We start from the raw sequence: 22,540 nt of genomic DNA, 5'->3' as shown, positions 1-22,540 counted from the left end.
AGTGGCTACTCTGAGATGTTGGCTGCTGCAATCTTGGTCTGACATGATATGATTCATTGCTCTTTCTGTGGCTTCCATTCAGTTCTGCTGAGATGATAGTCTTTGCCTCCTCCTCTTGGAACCTTCATCCATGCCCACTAACCTTCTTTGATGCAGGCTGCAGGTGGTGGGGAATGGTAGTTGCCCTTGCAAGACTGGCTTTGTGGTTTTAATTTGCTGTGTCACATACTACTTCCATCTAAGTGCCAACTTCCTGGTGGCCTGCTCCAAGGGGTCTCCATCCAGTGTCAGCCATTTCAAACCAGCACTGAGAACTTTAACATCAGCTAGGTGTGGCGACTTTACCCTGATCACTTCCAGACACCTTTTAGTTTCACATACTTTTGTATCAAGGTAAAAGCATTCCTATAATTGTATTAATTTCATTTAGATGTGTACATTTATTTGTCTGTTTTCATTGTTGTGTTAACATTAAAATTATACCCGTGCACCTTGCTAAATAAGCTGAAGTGGTTAAATTTGAAATCCACCTGTTCCCTCCTGGCCTTTATAAGTAATTTCTACTTATTTTTTGACTAAATAATTAAAAATACTAAGCATTTACTGGTATCAACTGAATGGAAATATTCTGATGTGATCACATCTTCTATTTATCAGAAGTCTAACATTAAAGTGAGACTGTACAACTTCTGCCAAACATCAGCCACTGTGGCTGAAGGACACTGATAAATAATATGTGTACATATCTGTAACATCTGTTGCCCTTTCCTTCTGCAAAATGTAGGTTTAGCTGAAGACAAATGAATTCAGGCTCCGTTATGTACGCCACTATCGACATGGTGGTAGAGTGGCTTTTGCTCCATCTTTTGCTGACAACCTCACATGTTCTGCTGCACGTGAGATTAGCTTCTCCGGTGCTAACTCAAAGACAGTCCTCCGCTTCACCTTCTGCGACCCAACCTCATGCCAGCATATTAAACAGACTCTTATGACTAACAGGGCTTTCTGTCCAAACAGTCGAGCATGGCATTATGTAGAGGAGGACTGTTGTGTTCAATCAACTTCAAAGCTAAGTGTTTCTAAATTCTGAATGTGACAGCCTTGATTTACCACTTGGTTCCACACCCATAGTTAGCTAAATTCAACGTTTACTCAGACACACACTATCTGCTTTGTTGCATCAGATGGAACAATCCGATAAGACCAAGCAAAGACTGGCTAAAGATCTTACGATGGCTTTGAACGTATACCTTGAAATGTGGTTTGACCGCAGAGTAGACTTACAGAAACAGTCTGGAGTCGCACTTAGCAGCTTTATTTTTAAGGCCTTTCTTCAGCTACCTGAGCAAACATCTTGTGTGTCATATTTGTAGAATGTCAATTTGGGAGAGAGTTTCTCCATGAAGGGATATTACACAAGTAAATACACAATATCTTCACATGTTTTAATTGCTTCTTACTCATCTTATTTTTTTTTTTACCACTCTTAAGTTTACAACTTTGATCAGTCAACTGATGGATCCTTTAGAGTGATAATCACGTATTTTGACTCTTCTCTGTAGTTTAATGTTTATAATGAGTTGTTCAGATATGTCATTTATGGATCTAACCTCTGATCATATCTACCAAAAGATCTTGTCTTCCCAATGGTATATAGATAGTTTATGCTGCAGGTCACACTCTATCCTCCTTATTAACTGCTCAATCACACCGTTTTATGCAAGACCGAGCATTCATTTTATAGCAAACTATGCATTACATCATATACTTGAGAATGTTGCACAGGGTTTCTACATGCCAGCATGTTGCTCTTAAAGTCACTGTATGAGTGGAGTTTCAGTTTCTTGTTCAAGGACACTTTGACAGCACAGATGGCGTTCTCAAGGATCGAACCTGTAACCTTTGAGTTGCGCTTGTGACCTTTCAGAATAGTTTCTCTCTAATCAGCAGGCAGCCCTGCTACTTGCTGTTCTGCAGCTTGAATAGAGAATAAAGACAAGGTGCAGCATGAATAAGCACATTCATTAGCTATTTCCAAGACACTAGGTGCTAAACATCAGTGTGATTGTTGCCACCTGTTCATCACATTCTACACTTTAAAGTGGCTGTATGAGGACATTTCTCACTTGTACATTGCTGCTGGCAGTAGGTGAAGGGTTCAAGGCTGCTACCAGCATTCAAGAGACTGCACAGAATGGGCTTTGACACAATTAGAGGGATTTAGAGAGTGGTTCTAGCCTCATTAAACAAAAAACACTGGCTGTCAGTGTAAATGTCAAGGTCTGACAGACGCATGGTAGTTACTAAGACTGAGAGTGAAGCGGATCAGGGCTCTTCTGTGAGCATGCTGCCGAGATAGATTATTTGTTCTAAAGACATGTTCTTCAAAAGGATTTTTAAACCAGAATACAGATGAAAGGCCTTGACATGACTTATGCAGCTTGTAGCTTTACAAGTTGTTAGTCTATTGTGATGCATGCTGTTGCAGGCAGTTTTTGCTCCCATAACTATGATAAAATGTGTCCGTCTCACGAGAATCCCCGATGAAACACAAGTGTGTGTGTGTGTGGGGGGGGCATGCATTTTTTGCTACAATTCTTACCTTTGCTTGAAAATTTCAACAATAATGTGAACAGTGCAGCTCTGCAAATACCAACACATCTTTCTTATAAACAGGCATTTCGACAATAATAACTACACAATTCTCTTTTGAATTAAATGGAAATGTATTTTGAAACAACTGTGTATCCAGAATTATAATCAAATAGTAAGATTCTTAAAGACACTCACCTATACATTTTGATGTGTTTTAAACTTACATTTTACATAAACTGAGAAGCTTTACTTGAATTTACTGATTTAAGTGACTGGAGCTGCTGCTGTTCTGCTGATGTTCTGTGTTCACTGTGTGGGCTGTATGCAGGCTGTGCATGAAACAGATTTTATTGCTCAGTATTTCCAAGTTTATTGCTAAAATGTACTTTCTGAATTTAGTTAACCTCTCTGAGTTTTGATGTATACAGGCTTGTACCCTCACCTTTTTATTTAAAAAAAAAAAGCATATTTTTTCACACTTGCTCATCCTGCTGACTGACAGTATTAAGGGGAGTTTCATGCTGATCTCAGCTGTAGAACAGAGTGTGACATGAGAGGATTTTCACTCCTTTCCCTTCCCACTTCCACAAAAATACTCATGTGTCAACCCATTCCTGGAAGAATGACTCCTGTTCCGTTCCCGTGCTGTGTTTTATTTTTAGATCTTAAGACAATGTGATGATTATGACTTGATGTTCTCACCCTTTTTATTGAAGATAGAGTCTACTGCAGGGTTACTGCTTGTGGCTAACATTAACCATTTTTCTCCTCCCGATTTTAGTTTTTTTTTTTATTTATTCCTTCCAAACGTCATTGATTGCTTCCTCACTGTGAATCCAAAGGTAACTTTGGAGTGTTGGGTTCTGTGTTCTTTGTTCTTAAGGTCTCTACCTTACTATGTTAAGTGTTTGTGAATTTGCACTACATGAATAAAATTGAATTGATTTGAAATTGAAACCACAAAATGTAGAGGTAGTGTACCCTGAAGTAGCTGACATATCTCTGTACTTTGTCCTCATTGTTGTGAAAACTCTACATGGACTCAGCAGGATGTCCCAACGTTGACACTTAGTTCATATTTAGCAGTGATGTGATGGAGCTCCTTAGTCACTGATTGAACGTGGTCTTCTATAACAGTGAAAGCATCTGAAGTCTTCACTGCAAGCAGTCATGTTGGTTAGTTCACATTTGACCACCACTGGCACCATTTGTTTGGCAGAAGATGTAAATTTCAGCTGCACTTCACTGCCAGTGACACCTCCTCCTTCAGTGTGTCTCTGAAGGCCACACATGCCTGAGTCAGTCGTGTATGTGATAACTAATGTATACGTTTTACAAACAACATACAGCGCCACAACACCATCATTCACAACTCTTTGGAACTTAAAACTTCAGACCTACCAGACAAATCTCAGTGCGATGCATTGATCTTTGTCTTTAATGGGACTTTACAACTCTGTCCTCCCTGAATCTAAGTCCTACTCCATCATTGGCATTTGAGTTTTAGTGACTGCAGCGTATGTTTTCAATCGATGAATGTCATCTAGTGGTGATGTGTCTGCAACCAACCAGCAAGCAGAACAGACTGGAGACAATAAAAAAAGAATAAAAAAAGATTAGCGAGCAACTACAGTTGTGCTCAGAATGGAGGAAAAACAAATATTTGTAGTTAAACTGTCTATTTGCATTCTTCTGTCAATGTGTTTCAATGATTCCATCGTAGAAAATTAAGAGCTGTAGGAGTCATTGGAAACCCGAGACCACTGCATATATAAAAAACACAAATTGTTAATCCCAGTTGACTACTATTTGAAAGGTAATTCAGGTTATTCAAATCTTACTTTATCCATCACAAATTTGATTGAGTCTGTCTCACTGTAGAATTCATTTTTCAACAAAATAAGTCTCCTGCACTCGGTTTCTTCACACTCATTTCTACTACGTAGTGCTGCAATGTGTTGCTTCAAGTGGCAAATGCTGCACTGCTTAAGTATCCCAATTATTGCAGAGCTCTAAATCAGATGTTCATGTAGCGGTTGTATACTCTCGCTCTTGCATTGTGTTAAGAATCAAACGGAGCATTCTCTGTTTGGCACCAAATCTGCTGTTTATTTTCAGGAGCAGGGCACTGGTCAAACACATCGATGTTAAATCTCTCACAGTCGCACTCATGGTAAAACTCCAGATAATACACAGAGACAGAATACAGCAGACTGACAGTAATGCTGCATATTAACATGAAATGAATGTTAGAATGTGTACCCGGTAAAACACACTGGTGTTAAATCTCTCACAGTTGCACTCGTAGTAAAACTCCAGGTAATACTGCAAGCACAAAAGAAATCATTCATTCACCGACACCACAGAGGTCAGTAGCAAAGTCAAACACAAGCTAGTAAAGCTGCCGACAACATGGAGCACTTTATTCTGTAAATGAGCCAGTCATCTCATATAAGCATTTGGCATATATTTTCTAACCATAATGCCCACAAAAGCCAGAAATTTAGCCACTAAAATAGACTTAATTAGCATTTTCAGCAGAGCTTATATGGACCAACTTACCACAGAGACACGATACGGTAGACTGACAAAGTAATGTTGGGGCGCACACCTCAAATCTGTAGGGGCCCAAAGTGCAGCTTACGTTATATCTGGTCACTGTGGGAAATGAATATGCCATCTGTAGTAAGTGATGGCAAATGGAGTCGTTAACTCTGTGCTATGTTCATATGTTAGTATGAATTGCTCACCTGGGGGTTCAGTCTGCTGGTGGAATGTACTGGTTCAATATAGGTTCTACATTTTGAAACCGTTTTCATGGAGTGATCACAGAGACGTAAAAACCCTCAAATGCTATTATTCCGCCTAGGAGACGCAGCCTCAATGGAGTTATGTGATGATCAGCATTGGTTTGTCTGTTAACATTACTCAAAACGGATTAACGGATTTGGATGAAATTTTGAGGAAAGGTCAGAAATGACACAAGGATCAATTGATTAGATTTTGGCAGTGATGCAGATTAAAGTCTGGATTCAAGGATTTGTTAAGGATTTCTGTATCATTGTGAGATAGTGGCACAGCGTCACTGTATCTATGACTACAAGTGAACGCTACGTCAGCTTCCTGCATCCATACACACGGCCCACTACATATTTCAGTCAGAAATGATATGAGGAATGAGCAGAATTGGCAGAGTTCTGCGCTCTCTGAGTGCTTTTCTAGTTTTGCACTTTCACAGACACATGCATGAATACCGGCTGCGTGCTTCTAGGGTTGTTGTTCTTTCAGGTGATAAATTAAGTTTGTAGTTGGAGAAGCTCCATGGTGATTTACTGCCTTCTTGATATTACAGCAGAACAAGCCTTACAATTTGCTACTCTGCTGTCCCTATCAGAAACCATGAAATGGCTACATACTGCTGGTATTTTAGCGAGCTCAAAAACACTAGAGAAAGGAGTGGAAAGCTCCATGGAAAGTTGAATGCTTTTCCTGGGTCCTTCAAGACCTGGTTCAGTAGTGCTCAGGTTGACATCACTGGCTAATTTGCATATCAATATATTTGAATGGTCTGTTCTTTCCATTGAGGGAGAGGGGCTACAATCATTCTTTGCACGTTTGAAGGGGGAGGAGGTCAGTGGTGTCAAAACTGTGGAACAGCACAAACTGCTCACCATCATGCTGTAATCCCTGTTCAGTGTTTTTAGCCACACTCGGGACATGGCTATGGATGTAATGATGTCTTTCACTGAAAGTTTCAGGTGATGGTGATTTTAGAGATCCTTTAACTTTTCCTCCACCATCCAGTTTACCAGTGAATTCTCTGCAGCTATTAAATAAATTATCATCAAATACAATGGTTTGCATGAAATGTCAGACATTTAATGCAGGCATACCTAGCATCTAAAGATCACCGAAGTTATTATTTTCAAACTCATCCATTACCATCACTAACTTTAAAATGTATATTCAGTCATTATATTGGGTTTAGTGCTCATTAGCAAATGCTAGCATGCTAACATATTCAGTTGATACAACACGCCTGCCAAACTTATCAAAACCAGCACGTTAACATGCTCACAGGGTCACTAAGTACTAAGGATAGCAACAAGCCCCTTTTCAACCAAGCTGGTTCCAGTGCTAGTTCAGTGCCAGTGCTTGACTTAGCACCAGTTCTTTGTGTTTCCACCAACTCAGCACCGGCTCTAGGCTCCAAAAAGTGGTGCTTTTCAGGCACAGACTCTTTGCTGGGCCAGAGCTAAGAACCGAATACGAATACGTTCCGGTGATCAACGGTGAAAACGCAGAACCGCCATTTTTAAACAGCTGAGCAAGTAGTAGAAGTGTTTAGTGTTAGTGTTTTGATATCTAGTAAATATGGACGCCAAATCCAAGCAGCAGTGGTTTGAGGAGGAGACCCAGTGCTTCCTGGCACTGTGGTTTTCATATGAAATTCAGTCGACATCATATGAGCCTCTCGGACAAAGCCGGGTTTAAGCCACATGCCTATAGATGTGTTGTGACTTCGGTCAACTGTTAGCACATGCAGAAAATGGTAACCGAATCCAAACATAATGGAAAAACAGTGACACATTTCTGCTAACACTTAATTTGCCTAGCTTAATGAAGTAGTGAACGCTTTCAGATTTTTACTGCCAAGTAGACATGATGTCGATTACCTGTCTGTTTCTTTATTGTGGACAGTAAAATTAGCATCAACAGTGTCCTCATTTGTGCAAACACTGCTAACAGGCATGCCACCATATCAAGCTCTTTTCAGAAATGGGATACAAAACATCTCAGCTTCATCAATCAGTTGAAGTGGCAGCAGTCTCATTCAGACAAAGGTCATTTTTGCATTAATGTTCCTCATGGTTTCATTCAGACATACTCACCACAGTGATGGAGAGAGACGCAGCACGCTGTGATATTTGTCATACTGGTGAGATTGGACGGAACATCACCAAGTGATATATGTTGCATAATCATAACAAATAAACAAAATGCTAAATTTAAACCGTTAGCAGCCTTATCAAACTGTTGAAATAACAAGTATAATTTATTCATGATTCCATAAAAAATGAAACTGCTCTCTGATTCGCTGTATCCGATGAACTTTAGCTTTACCAACAGTTAAACAAGAATATCCCCACAGATGTGATGGAGTTCAACACTCAACTTCAGGGTATCTGTTCTGGATCAACTTATTTAACCGCAGCTGATAAACTGTGACTGTGTGATAGCTCACCAGTGACTCGCCAGTGCATCCTGATCAACCCTTTCTTCTTGTCAGGGATGAATTATAATATATTACTTGATAAACTTTTTATTTTGTGGACATTTCAGTTTATAATAAATGTTACATTTCTGAACAGAGTGAATAAAAAGGGTGTTTATGATTTTGGCTTTTCTGTGATGTCTGTGGACCAGTATTGGTGCTGAAATATGGAACATCCCTTCCCCTAATTGCATCACATAAATCAGAATGGTGGAGCTTGTGTGCATCTGTCCTTCATGTGACAACATGTGGTTCAGACTTGTCATGATGATAGTGTTATGGAAGTGTTACTCTGTCCAAACTGGTAAAATTGCTGTTGAGACTTTAGTTGAAAAGTGAGCAGGGTGCTCATTCAGACATGGACCTGCTGAGTTGTTATCTCATTAATGGAAAGAAGTACATGTCTAAGCGGGGCTTAACACTAAATTTCAAGTAATTAAGCCTGGGTTTATTTTAATCTTTTGACTATAGCTCCTGCGTGCCTGTTTCATACACCGTTAAGCAAGACCAAACTCAATATTTCCTGACTCATCTTTATCTTCAGTTAAGCTACGAGCCTGATGAGAGTGAGGATGTTTACTGTGTAGAGACTATTCAGTCTTGATTTTTAATCTCCTCTGAGATGAGCTGAGTCTCTGTCCTCTTTCAAGGTCGGCCATTTTATGGGGTTTCTGCTGCATCAGGTATTTGTGGGAAGCTCAGCCTGCTTTGCTGTGCGTGACTGCCTGCTTGGCATACACAAACTCACTTCCTCTGTTAACTAATGCACACACACTTCATTCCCTCTGCACACAGTAACAAAAGAGATGTGTATTTCCACACCCACAGCATATGCGGGCTGGCACTTTGATGCAAAAACACCCAGTTAATGTCACGTTTGTGTGTGATATCCGAGCAGGACTTTGCTGTAGCTCGGGACATGAGATGAATTTCAACATGTAGTGTGTGTGTCTGTCCACAGCTCACCCTGTTTATGTCACACCACTCTACTTGTACACAGCAGTCGATATTGCCATGTGCAGCAGTTGTCTGGTCAATACAGCGTTTGATTAAACAGATGAGCTCCTACACATACAGACCCACAAAGGTTGATCATCTCTCCAGCTAAACTTGCCTCTTACACCTCGGATCATCACAGGTCATAAGAAGGTGACGCATTAGTTTCTGATTGGTCCAGAGGGAGGCTTAATCACTTGTGATTCATACCGTTGCTTTGTTATTTTTAGAACAAATTTCCATGAACAACTATAAATGAGGACCTTTTTCAGAGGTGCTGAACTGGAGCATTTTAAAGTGATCCCAGATACAGTCAAGTATTTGTAATGCAGAATAACTGAGTTGTCCTTATTGTATCTGATATTAAACTTTTGTCTCTATCTTTATATGTGATGTGTATGCTAAGAATGACACTTTTTATGGCGGGACTAAAAACCATGCACATAAGAGAGCCCTGGGGATTACACATGCCCAGTAAGTCTGCCTCAAATGTAGAGGCAGCTGCTTCAGTGTGGCCTGTAAGGATCCTCTTCCTCCCACGCGTTCTACTCCCTCACCTCCCCTCCCACCTACCCTCCATCTCTCTCCTCTTGGCTTCATCCTCCTGGGATTACAGAGCATAGCCATAGACTGCTACAGAAATCTGCTTGTATGGACTCTGTTGTTTTATTGGGTCATTCCTGCTGTGTTGCTGTCATCTATTTTTGTCTGCTAACAACGTCACTTTAGGATTTCGTCGGGAGGTTGTTATGTGGTGGGTGGTATTATAGCAATAATACCAGACGGGGTGTTCTCTGCTGTGATTATGGTCGCTGTGACGATTTCGTGGGTATGAGATAAGTACTGCTGATGGTCCCAAAGTGACCTTAATCACAGTAAACTTGAGTCTTAAACAATGCAATTACTGTGTTGGAAGCAGTGCACGTACTTGAGTGACGACAAATGAGAACAGGAGAAGGAAGGCCAGCTGGTTCTCCACTTATAATCAGTGGACAGAAAAAGTAATTTGCAGCATTTTAAAAATCCATAAGTTTCAAGCAGAAATGCCAAAAATAGTTTTGTTTTTCTTCTCAAATAAGCAGATTTGCTCATATAGTTGGGTCTTGACAGTCAGATGAAACTGGAAATTGTTACGGGCTTTGGTCATTATTTTGAAACATTTTACAATTAAAAACAATAAAATGGTGGAATATTTAGCTACAAAAATGCAAGTTTAATTCTAACTAGTGTCAAACGATTCAAATTTTTAATCAGATGAATCACCGTGCTGCTGTGGATTTATTTTGATTAATCATGTGATGTTTAGCGTCTTCCAATTCGAGTTGTTGGTTCTGCCACTACTGGATCAACTGGCAGAGATGTTTCAGGGATTTTGAGCCATTTTGCACTGCAGGTGAGATAATTGCATTCAGATTTTTAATCAGATGAATCATTATGATGGATTTTTCCGCATTAACGCGTTAAATTTGACAGCCGTATTTACAACTGTAATGATCTTTACATTACATGCTTATGCATACACTGACCGCTCTTCAGGAAGTCTACATTTTAATTGCTTTGGTCTTTTTCTGTGTAAATGTAGTTCTTTCGGAAGTCATTTTCAAGCACATCAGTTTAATTTTTCTACATAGGGATTCTGTGTTGTGAGGATTCGCAGCTTGTCATTGTCTTATTGTACAGAAATTTAAATATCTTTGAGATTTGGACTGTTGCAGAAATAAAATTAGGCATTTGAAAACGAACAAACAAATTGGTTTGCCCCTACTCTGTGGTAATACTTGAAGTCTGAAACTCTGTGGCAAACCTTTAATACCTGATAAAACTGCTTTTTAGTTGTGGCCACATTAATGTACAAAGTTGTTTCGTTTCCTGCTGCAGTTGTGACAGAACTCTGTAGTTGGAACATTCATTCACCTGTACGAGATTTTTGGTGACAGATTTTTGCACAGAGAAAATACTGACATGCTGTTCAAGCATTATTGCTGGGACAAAATACACAAAGTTACTGCATTTACATTTTTTTTTTTGAGATGCAAATTTTGAGCAATTTTCTTCATTGATAGTTGGCCACGATATCTCTCAGTATTTAACTGTCAGAACAAATGAAATGCAGTGGATGGCTGTCTCTGTGCTGATTGTGACTCCGCATCTTTTATTTATGTATGTTTGTGTGTGTTATGTCGCTCTTGTGATGACTGCTTCAGTTGCGTTTCATTTCAATTCAGGAGTTCTTACACTAATATTGTAAGCAATACACTTCGGTAATCATCAATAGTAATTTCATTGTTTCTTTCATATTTGTATGTGTAGATGACACATGTTTTAGGAAAATATACATTGAGGGGATTATGGACAGGTACAGAAATGTGAAACAGATGAAATACTGAGTCCAGCTGGACCCCAAGTTTATGGATAAAGTAGGTTTTGTCACATGTACTGATGAGGGTTAAAAAAGTACTTTGTTAAGATTCTGAAGACTTTTGGGGTATAGCTTTCAGTGCTGAACGCCACTGATTGCCCTAATATATGTAATAATATCTAGCATTTCTGCACCAGGACTACAGCTTGCTTCTATTGTATTTCCGGTGTAAGTTTTACTTGGTAAGCTTGTGTTTTTGTGATGGTCTTCCGTTTATTGGTCCTATAGCTGGGAGGAGAAATGCTTCAAACCAGCAAGTAAAATGACTGATGTGAGCATTGAATTTCTGGTTTGAGGACAGAGAGCACAGTCACCACAGGATAACAGGGCAGCCGATGTTGGTGTTTGACTGTTGATTCACACTGAAAAGTGTGTGCCAGAATCTCCATGTGTTAACACTGAAGTGAAATCCTGCAAAGCTAATGACTTATTTGATCTATAGACTACACACACAATTAATGACTCCCCCCTCTCTCACCCTTCCCCGTCTTCCTCATCGTTTTCCTCCGTACCCTTTTCACCACACATGGTTTTCAGTCCTGTCTCCTCTCTATTTATTCCCCACGTTCCTCTCTTCCTTTGCTTTTTTCCTTCATCATCCTCCCTCTTGTTTCTACATGTGATTTCTTTTATCTCGTTCATTTTTCTCCCTCCTGATCTACCTCCTTACATCCTCCCCCTCCCTCCCTCCTTCACTCTCCCTCCCCTCCCTCTCTGCTTCTCTGGCAGGCTGCTCATTGCAGTGAGTCAGTATCATGGAGGCAGGCAGCGGGGCTGCCGCAGCGGTGGGGAGTGCAGCACTGGGACTGCTGGGAGCCACAGCCACGTCCAGCCATGACATCTTGGACAGGTAAGAGAGCGGCACGAGGCTGGCGCACACACTCAGGAACACACTAACCTGGACGTTCTCCATTAGCGTGAAGTGTGTGTGTGATTTTCTGTGTGAGTATATAGAGGGAAGGACCACACCTAAGGTAGTGCTTTAGTGAGCATGCTAGTTTGTTTATAGTCAGAGAAGGAGCTGTGGAAAGTGTGTGAATGTGCATGTGTGTGTTTGAGTGTGTGGGGGGAACATGCATGTTTGCTCACATACAGAAACCTACCTTCCAGTGCTCTCTGTGCTTGTGTATGTCTACCTCTGTATCATTACTCTCACTGTATGTTAGACAAATGCCCTGGTTTCGACAGTTGGAGAATCTGGTTTGTGCTTGAGAGTGTGCATGTGTGTGCGCATGCATGCGCTGGAATGTGTGCTGATGATAGAAGGGGGGGTGCTACTTGGCTTCCTCTATGCCTCAAGGAGAAATGACACCAGGGTATGCGCATGCAGAGAAGGAGGGGGAGGCATCAGTAGACGTGCCTGAGCGCTATAGCAGAGCCGATAGGGTGAGTTTGCACAGTCACCATCCCATCCTCTAACTCCCCTCCTGACACGCGCGTACACACCCACACCATCAACCCCCATAGCAACTGGGCGACGGCCATCACTTATCGTCACTCCTGGGAACCCTTCATTCAGATTTCTTTTGCTCACGGAGTCTGCTCCAACTCCCAGCTCGAACGACCACTGCCCCCACCGAGGGGCAGATTGTATCAGCTTTCAGCGAGTTACGTCATCGCTCCAGCTGTACACCCACGCCCACATGCCCGTGCACTGTCATCACACACAGACCCTGCCTCAGGCATGCACATTCACAAAAACACACATGGCCTTGCATCCTGTTAATGTACAAGGTTCACCTGGCTGTTTTAGGACAAATATTGCTCTCAGTAAATGCACACACAGCAAACATTCATCAGCCAGTGTTGTTCCGTTGCTCCTCTGCATGCTTCCCTGTGCACGACAAGCTCCCTCATCCATAGGCAGGTGCTGCTGGGCCGTCACTTATCTCCTCCTCTAAATTACAGTTGTTGCACTCTGCCAATGAGGTACAACTAATCTCCAACACGTCCTGGGGATCTCCTTTGACACATTGTACAATCACAGATGGAAATTAAGGCTGTGACTCATTTAGCTGTCATTTCCTTACTATTTCTGTTAGTCACCACACATTCTGACTGGCATGGATAATTTTTTACCAGCCTTCTCTGAAATGCACTAAAATACACCTCTACACATACAGCTGTTCACTTTCTACCCAACCACGCAGCTAGTGGCCTCTCTGCGCTGCATTACTGCCATGGCAGCGTGATCTGGGTTTATTCTCACTGCTGGATTATCGGCATGTTGTGTGCATCTGTGTTTTGCAGTGTGTGCTGCTCCATATTATCTTTTTTGGAGGGTAGTGGTGGTTGGGATTAAAGTTGAGGCTGTTCAGCCCCTCCACCTGCCCCTCGCTCACCGCCCCACTAGTCCTGAACTGGGTCTAAATCCTGCACCAGGGTTACCATGGCAGCAACAGCTTAGCATACATTAGACAGCAGTCCAATATTACTACCGAGAGAGAGTGAGTGAAAAGAAGACAGAAGAGTGAAAAGACATTGGAAAGAGAAAGGTAATGGAGGGTAAAACTGAGAAATGGAAAGGGATGTTTCACGTCTGCTAAATTGCTTGTGGATCATGTTGTGAACAGAACCTGTTAGTGGCTGTGTGTGCTCATTCTGCTGCTCCAGATTACCTCTTTTATCAGATTCAACGGGGGAAGGTATTTGGCCAGGCCTGGTGTATTATAAAAGTTGTCTGGCGAATCCTGGAGGACAGAGATGGATCAGAGGATCAGCAGACAGGACTGAAAGGGGAGGATTGGGGACACAAGGCCCCCATGAGGGAACACTGAAATAAACAAAAACACTGTAAAGCTGCATAGTGTTTTCGGATTCTGTAATACAGGCAAGCAGACAACAGAGCAGTATACTCTGCAGGAGAAGGCTTACGCCAGCAGCCAAGCTGCTGTGAATTTGTAACTAAATAGATCATGTAGCTGCTGATTTCAGGTAAGCAAAGGCTGCTGGAGTGTAGCTTGTAGAGATTTTGATGTTTTCAGTATCTAAAGTTACAGTAAGATGAGCAAGATGTTTCCCTACCAATTACCAGTTTTACACATGTGGATCACTTTTCTTGTCATGGTTAGTTCTAGTCAGCATGTGAAAACAGCTGTGTTTGTTTCCTTGTCTTTCTGCGTTGTCAAGACAGCAAAAAACCCTCACCTACCCTAAGGTGGCAAGTTAGTTTACAGGAAAGGCCCAGAATCCCCTCCTTTCAGCCTTTCTGTTTCCATTCTGGCATAGGATCCAGCAGTTTTGCCCATGATGTTAACTCAAGAGTGCATGAAAATAATGACCAGTGGCAGCTCATGTATGTGACTTCAGCTCTATGAGCACATAGACAATAGAATAATTGTTATATTAGCCTGGATAGTGACTTATACGTTGAAGATGACAACATTCGAGATTAGAGCTTGATGAGAACATTGCAAGGGCAGAAAAAATGGCCCTCATTGTCCTCCTCGAATTTAACCAGTTGTCACTGAGACCTGTACAGCAGTTTTTGCAGTGCCGCTTAGAAGTACCTACTCTGGAGAGGGTACTTTTTCACTCCTTAAAATGACCCTGAAAGAGTTTCCACAGGGCTGGTTCCTGCAATCCAAACATGCTCAAAAGGTTCACGCTGCCCTGTAGTGGAAAATGACCTTTTGAAACAGAAAGTTTGCTTTACAAACTGGAGCACAGAGTTTGAATGGTGTGGGATTTTACACGGCATGAAAGGTAAAATGAAAGACAATATAGAGTTGCATTATGGGAAATGAAGGATCCAGCACCGTTAGAGCTGAATGTCTATAGCTCTGACTTTGCTGCTTTGACTTGCACCATTTTATCTCTCACAAGTCCTTCAACTCTATGGTCCATAGTAAATCAGTGGAATACATCTTTAAGCAGAATCTCTTGGGTGAGAGAATAAAAGTTGACACAATCGTTTGCAGAGAGAGAAATGTAATTTGATTTGGGATAATGACATTTGTTGGTGTCTCATTCAACTGTGGAAATGTAAACCCCCCCTCTGTAATACTCAGTGGATATTGTTGTTCTCTGTCATTTTGTGTTCTACAACTTTTGCTAACACATAATCAGTAAATTAAAGGTTTAAGCCACAACTTTGAGTGGAAAAGTTTTATACACATGTGATAGTTTTGTGTATTTATGGAGTTTTGATCCAGTAGTTTCCCTGCTGCAGCTTAATGTATTCTTAGATTCAGTATTAAGGTGATCATAGGCGTGTGAGCAGGGCGTACCGGAATAAATGCTTGACTATTCTGACATGTGCGGGTTAGGGTTAGAGGGTCAGGGTTTGAGTTACAGCTCAGTTTACTAAAGAGATTGTTGCTGAGGCAAGGAAAGGTACTTTGGCTTCTGTTATTTCAATGTAATAACACAAATTGAACCTCAAACATGCAAAAGAGAACATATTGTGAGGTACATGTCACTCCAAGGTTGTATTAGAATGTATCCTTTCCATCAGTGTTCTCTGGCTACATCCTTAAGGATTTTGCTCGCATGCAGCTTTTCTGTGTTTTAGCTTTCTAATCAACAGTTCTTGACAGCAGTTATGTTGCTATTCAATGAGGGGTCACTAATATAGCTTTCTATTAAATCCATGCTTGAGTTCTGCTGAAGGGAGATGATAGTTATACTCAGTGTCCATGGAAATGTTCAGTCATTTCTGTACATCTGCATCAACTGCAGACTAATATTTATGGAGACATTAAAGCATATTTTAGTTGAGCATGAATGACTGTCTGAGCTCGTTTTAAATGCAACTGGAGGACCACAACAGGCCAGATCAGGTTGCTTAGGCAGAGTTTCCTCTTGTAGGATGGTAGCAATTCATTAGTAACTGGCAGTAATGTGTGGATGGAAGTCTTGTCTGCAGTGCCATATGCAGCACAGATAAACCCCCTCAGTGGAATAGGAGCTAAACTGCTGGCTGACTGGAGAGACTTCCAGCCCGTGGACGCGATCCAGAACATGCATAAGGTTGAAATCCCGTGCGTTGCCTACTAATAGCTTCCTCCCTTTTGCTCCTCTCTCTCTATTTATTGCTGCTTGTTGCCTTCAAGGTTTTTACTTGTTGTTTTTCTTTTTTTTTTTTTTTTTTGTTGTTGTTGCAATGAAGGTTCCTCAATGAGTTTTGATTATTTACTGAGGACAGGCTACAATGAACTCACTGCATGCATCCATAGAAGAATTTACTCAAATTATTTTGTCCAGTCTTCACTTTTTTATTGATTGATATTAACAAAATATCAAATTGCCCTTTTAACATTTAGATCAGTTGTAATAATAACTGTACTGAATATTATCCCCAGCATTGTTTGTACAGTAATAGATTGCTGTTGCTTGACCAGGGGTACTCTTTTTTTTTTTTTTTTTTTTTTTTTTTTTAGGCAGTCAGAAAGAAGCCAACTTCCCCTGTGCTCCAGAGAAAAACAGTAATTTAACTCAAATTTATTAAGATATTACATTTGTGACTTTGTCAAAAAATATTCTGTTATAATCATGAGATGTAAAAGCCTAATGTCGACAGCTCTTTGCTCTCTTTAATGTGACACAGACTGACAGGAAAGACAGCTCAACAATTCTGAATCCCAGAAGACCTAAATTCAGCGCCTTTAATGTTGTAATATTAAAGTATGATATGATGTGCTTTCAAGGTTTGCTGGGAGATTCTAATAACTCTACATTAACCTTGACCGTGATATTGGAAGATTGTATGATTTGGTACCATATAAACAAAACTGAAATCTCTTCACCACAAGTCTGTCAGTTGTCACAAAATTGCAGGGGCATCTGTGTGAAAATGTGATGAGGCAATAACTTAGGCTGTTTTATGAACACAGCCAACTCCTTTATGTGTCAGGACATCAAAATCCTACAAAATTGCATCCGTTTTTCACTCTAATGTGACGACAACAATCAAACTTGAGGATGATAAACAGACAACAGTCAAGATTTATCTTATTTTCTTTCTTTAGTTCAGAGAATTACGATTAAACCATCTGAACCCCAAAACCATTCACGAATCTGCTGTGACCAAAGTCACGTGATAAAAGTGCACTCTTCAGCTGCAGTAGATTTAACTGCAGCATATGTAAATAGTAAAATATCTGTGGTGTGTAGCGTCACTTTTTTCCAGTGTTGCACTGTGATAGACGTGTTGATTCAGTTTTTGTACAATGAATAATCAAGGGACTTTAACTTCAGTTTTTAGTTATTTTATAATTTATGGTGTTGTAACTGTGTCATACTGCACAGAAGACATTTTGGGGTTTTTTTTTTGTTTGCTTTCAGCCATGGTTGTGCCCTTTCCATCAAGGAGTAGGACTTGATATTGCAGTATAAACAAGAAAAGTACTCAGAGTGCAATAATCCGCCAAGGTTCCTCAGTCGTATGATTTCCGATGGCTGAAATCATGAAAAATTTGTGGCAGAAATCAGGGCGCCATAGAATGTGGCCATTTAATATAGATGTCTCACAAACAAAATGACCTTGCGCAGAGCACAGGCGTGTGTTATGCATGTGCACGTTATGTACGGATACCGAGTTGCGGGACCTAAATATGTAGCAAGTGGCGGGAATTGATGGGACTCGGAAACACCTCCACAATTTAATCACTTGTTCCTTGTATCATTTGAGACGGATGAGCCCCGACAAGTCCGCAGCAGTGGATTTGCAGTATCATCACAATCATGTGATCGTCAGCAGACAGCTGATGTAGTGCTCACTTGTAGTCATAGTTACATTGATGTCATGTCACTATCTCACAATGATACAGAAATCTTTAAGAAATCCGTGAATCCAGACTAAAATCCACATCACTGCTAAAATCTAATCACTTGGTCCTCATGTCATTTCTGACCTCCTCTGAAAATTTCATCCAAATCTGTTAATCTGTGTTTCAGTAATGTTGCTAACAGATGGACAAACAGATGGACAGACAAACAGACAAATGTACGCCGATGGTCACAAAACGTTTTGAGCCCCGTGTCAGGAAAAATTTGACAGGCGCAAAAGATACCCAGAAATTGCTTAGGTTTCATCATCGTAGCTCGGGTGTTGGTTTCTCTCAAGCAACTGCAATAGTCACTAAAATGTAAATGCCTTATTAATAGAGAACACTTGATTGTAATCCAAACAACCAAACAGTGCTTTAGTCTAGGATTTATGGTACACCTTAATGCCCAGACAGACTGCACCAAAGTTTTTGAACCTGTAAAAATAAAGTGTTTGGTCATGCAATGTGTATTTTGAGATGTTCCCATTTGAAGATGCTAAATATTTAAGAAAGAAATTGATAGAAATAGCCCTTGTACCAGATTTATCACTGCTGACTGAGCAGTATGGCAGGAAATTGCTTTTCTGAAATGTAATGTCTGGCTAAATTGAGTCAAATCTGCAGCACCATTTTATCTGTCACACACAGAGGGACAGTGGCCACAGCAAGGTCAGAACAGTGACAGACAGGGAAACACAAATTAAAGAAGGAAGTTACTTAAGCAGAGTGCTTAGTTCAGCAGCACCACGAGACGTCCATCCATTTTCTACACACGGCTGTGTCCTGTAGAGGTTCAGGGGCCTGGAGTATATCCAAGCTGACTTAGGGTGAAGGCAGAGTTCACCCTGGACAGGTTACCAGTCCTTCACATAGAAAGACCGACAACCTAAATGCTTGTGCTCACACTTGCGGCTAGTTTAGAAACACCAGTTAACCCAAGCATATCTTTGAACTGTGGAAGGAAGCTGGAGCACCCACTTAAACCCATGCAGGCAACAGGGCCCCAACCTGTTATTTTTCGATCTTACCTGCCTCCTGCATGTATGTATATTCTCATTTTTGTGCAATGTCATTGAAGCAGCACAAAATATTTAATAACTATGCTGTTGCATGACCACTTTGCAGAAAGAATCTAGTTAAAGCAGTTAGTTTTTCCCAAAAATGTTCCTTACCTAAGTGTTCTTCCAGGCACTATTCACATCAGACTAATGTTTCCTTACATGCATATAGTCTTTTTCTTGCAGGAATAGTACTTTTAAAATGGCCTTTTGTCAGTTAAAATACACACATTCTGCAGCAGAATATACTTTTAGTTTGTGCTCCATTCCCTTCCAGCCACGAGTCCAACAAAGCAGCTTAGCATCTGATCTTATTTTATGGCAGTTTATGCTGATCAGGGCTCATTTACATTTGTAGTCTTAGAAAAGACTCCACTATAGTAAAGAATTACATTGACTGAAAACCCTTTGCTGTTGATGTAAACTGCAGCATGCACATTAATTACTTCCCTCACAGAGGTTTGCCTTATTTCAGCTGTTTCTACTGTTGTTTTCTGCAGCGCAGCACATTCATTGCCTCGCACTGATTGAATGTCTTTAGCGACCCCGAAACCAAGCTTGAATTTCACCCTCAAAACTTCTTTCATACAGTCAGCCAGAGGCAGCTAATAGAAACTTGGGTCTATTACAGCAACATTCACCCTAAAATTACTTTCACTGGTAATTCTTCTGACATTGGATAGCATACCGAGCTATATCAGAGCAGGAACAAACAAGCTGTCCCCAAGCAGAGTTTTTTGGAGCTGCTGTATCAAATGTAAACCGGATTGTGTTATTTTTTTGGACCTCATACATCATATATCTGGATTAAATAAATTCTAAGGCTGACTGTCATTTTCTGTAAGTAAACCAAAATCCAGCATTTGAAGATTCACGTTTGCAGTAATTCTATTAGCACAACGGATCCAACCAGGTGAATAGCTGTGTGAGCTCAGCATCATCTTTTTGCCAAAGACAGAAATGAAAGAAAACATTTTATGCCACTGCTTCAGTTATAAGCTGATGTCACACCAAGTCAAACTGTAACAACGATTTAGATCACAGATGTAAAACAATGAAGAGAGTCTTTATAAACAGTCTGCTTTATTTTAACTGAATCCTTTTTGAGATGAATACTCTCATTCTTTACAGCAGTAATAAGGTCATTCAGTAATTTGTTCCTTGTGGATAAATTATTGACAACAAATAACAATTGCGAGTAAACAAAACTCTATTTAATGCCTGTAGAGCTGAACATGAGGCGCTAAACTCCCTGCAGCCTTGAGTCACCACTCATTGGATATCTCTTTCATCAGACCAGCGCCATAATATTCTCTGGAGGGTATTATTGGCAGTTCTAAAAGTGGCATGTATCCATGTGTGTTCAGTCCAGTACAGAAAACATGCTATGCACTTAAGAGTTGCTCTCATAAACAGTGATCACAGCCACCCAAACTGGCAGATCCTGTCGCCGTGCTTTGGCTGCATTCATTCATTTCTCGTCTCTTAACTGGATTTGTGCCGTTTATTAGGTTAAAACTGACCATCAGTTGCAAATTAAAGCTAAGAAAAAGAAGTGTTTTTGTCTTTCATATACACAAATTATTTTTATTCTCACTTTAAGAATTTATTCTTTGTCTGGCTGTCAGATCAATGAACTGTCACCAGTATCACACCTTGTAAAAACCCTGCAGAAGTTCAATTGCCCCCAAGGCCAAAAAGGTATTTCTGGTATCCCAAATTCATTCAGCAGCAGGACAACAAGCCCAACCATTCAACCCGAGTGATAAAGAGCCATCCTCAGCCACAAGAACAACAAGGGGTCCTGCAGCAGATGGCCTGACCACCACAGAGCTCTGATCTCAACATCATGGAGGCAATCTGGATTACATGAAGAGGCAGGAGACACTGAGACAGACAGAAGTTCTCAAACATTTTTGGATTCACTTCACTTACTGTGATATTGGCCAGTCATATGAAGAAGAAATGATTAGCCAAGTAATTAGTTATGCCTGCAGACAAAAACATCAATAGAATTCTAAACATTGCATGATCCCAGCTTCTCAGTTATGAACCCTTGCACTTCTCTTTGATTTTATGTGATGGTAAACTGAACTGAGTGCTTAGCTTGTGGACAGTTGGTCAGAAAATGGAACTTGAAGATGTCACACATGACTCTGGGGAAGCTGTGATGAGTAATCAATTAATTGAGTGGCAGTTAGTCAATAATGAAACTAATTCCTAACTGCAGCCCTTCAATAATGATGAACTATAAGCCCTCCCCGTTATGTAGGAACTGTAGGTCTGTGCCTGCACAACCTGGCTGTTGCATGAGTAGTTTTATGATCTGAAAAACATCTACATCACCAAAGGCACATTCTGTAAATTAAAACTAATGTAAAGGACTTGTTTGAAGACTATCAGGCATAGCAGGTGTCCGTTTCGGTCACGCAGAAATGTTCTGCATGATTTTTGTTGTTGTGACTTCTTGAAAGTATGATTCTAAATTCAGTTGTTCACTCGGCTTGTGTATGCACTAACTGAGTTTAGTATTAATACTGTGCTTTCTTTCTAAGAAAATGTAGCTGTACTTGTGTTGCTTTGTAGCATTTCCTCTGGGAGTGTTTTTCTCTGCCAAGGAACAGCGGAGTTATGTGACGATTGGCATCTGTCTGTCTGTCTGTTAGCAGCTGTACACAAAAACCAGGGTTTGTGCAGGGCATTAAAAAACATTAATAGTCAAGTTGATTTTGCAAAAGTTAAGGCCTTAAATGGCATTAAATATCATTAAATTTGATTCTCAGTGACATTAAAAATTCTTTCTGCAGTTTTCAAGAAAAATATTTGACACTAATCATATATAATTATAGACTGCGATTTGTCAGATATGTGCATCTGCATAAACATGCCGAAGCATTGTGATAATTGTTCCGGCCGGTCGGGTACAATTGCCAAAAACTGCATGTTTTTAAAGTGGCTGGCAGGCTGGACCAGGTGGAGGAGAGCTGGGAAATGCAAATTGCAGCAAAAATGACTAGAAAATGTTGATTTCAGAGAATGACTGCAGCCCATGTTTGGTCAGGGGTGGTTTCCAGATTCAGAAATAGTGAAATGTAGGGACATTATTCATATAAAAATCATCTTTTACAAAAAAACACACCCGTGTAATTTGTTGAGTTCACGGTTGTGGCATTAAAATTTTCACAGTATAGCATTAAAATGTAATTAAAATGCATTAAATTTGACTGGCTGATTTCTGCAGAAACCCTGAAAATAGACGAACGGGTTTGGATGAAATTTTCAGGCAAAGTCTGAAATGACACAAGGACCAAGTGGTTTGGTTTTGGCAGTGATGTGACTTATAGTCTGGATTCATGAATTTGTTAAATATTTCTGTATCATTGCAAAATAGCGGCATTGTAGCTATGACAACAAGTAAACACTACGT

General features: G+C 40.5%; 1 protein-coding gene across 3 annotated transcripts in view; it reads left to right on the top strand.

Moving 5' to 3' along the window:
* arhgap32b (Rho GTPase activating protein 32b) overlaps positions 1-22,540 on the top strand; it is a 130,838-nt gene that overhangs the window by 23,696 nt on the left and 84,602 nt on the right. For 2 of the 3 annotated variants that reach the window (XM_051937143.1, XM_051937141.1), the window contains exon 2: positions 11,823-12,135. In XM_051937143.1, the coding sequence (XP_051793103.1) occupies positions 12,041-12,135 (95 nt within the window). In that variant the 5' untranslated portion in view covers positions 11,823-12,040. The remainder of the gene's footprint in view (positions 1-11,822; positions 12,136-22,540) is intronic. The other variant, XM_051937142.1, reaches the window with a different exon arrangement.

The sequence above is a fragment of the Acanthochromis polyacanthus genome, chromosome 17 (assembly GCF_021347895.1).
Source record: "Acanthochromis polyacanthus isolate Apoly-LR-REF ecotype Palm Island chromosome 17, KAUST_Apoly_ChrSc, whole genome shotgun sequence".
Lineage (NCBI taxonomy): Eukaryota > Metazoa > Chordata > Actinopteri > Pomacentridae > Acanthochromis > Acanthochromis polyacanthus.
The sequence above is the reverse complement of the archived record's forward strand: the minus strand, read 5'-3'. Positions and strand labels throughout refer to the sequence as shown.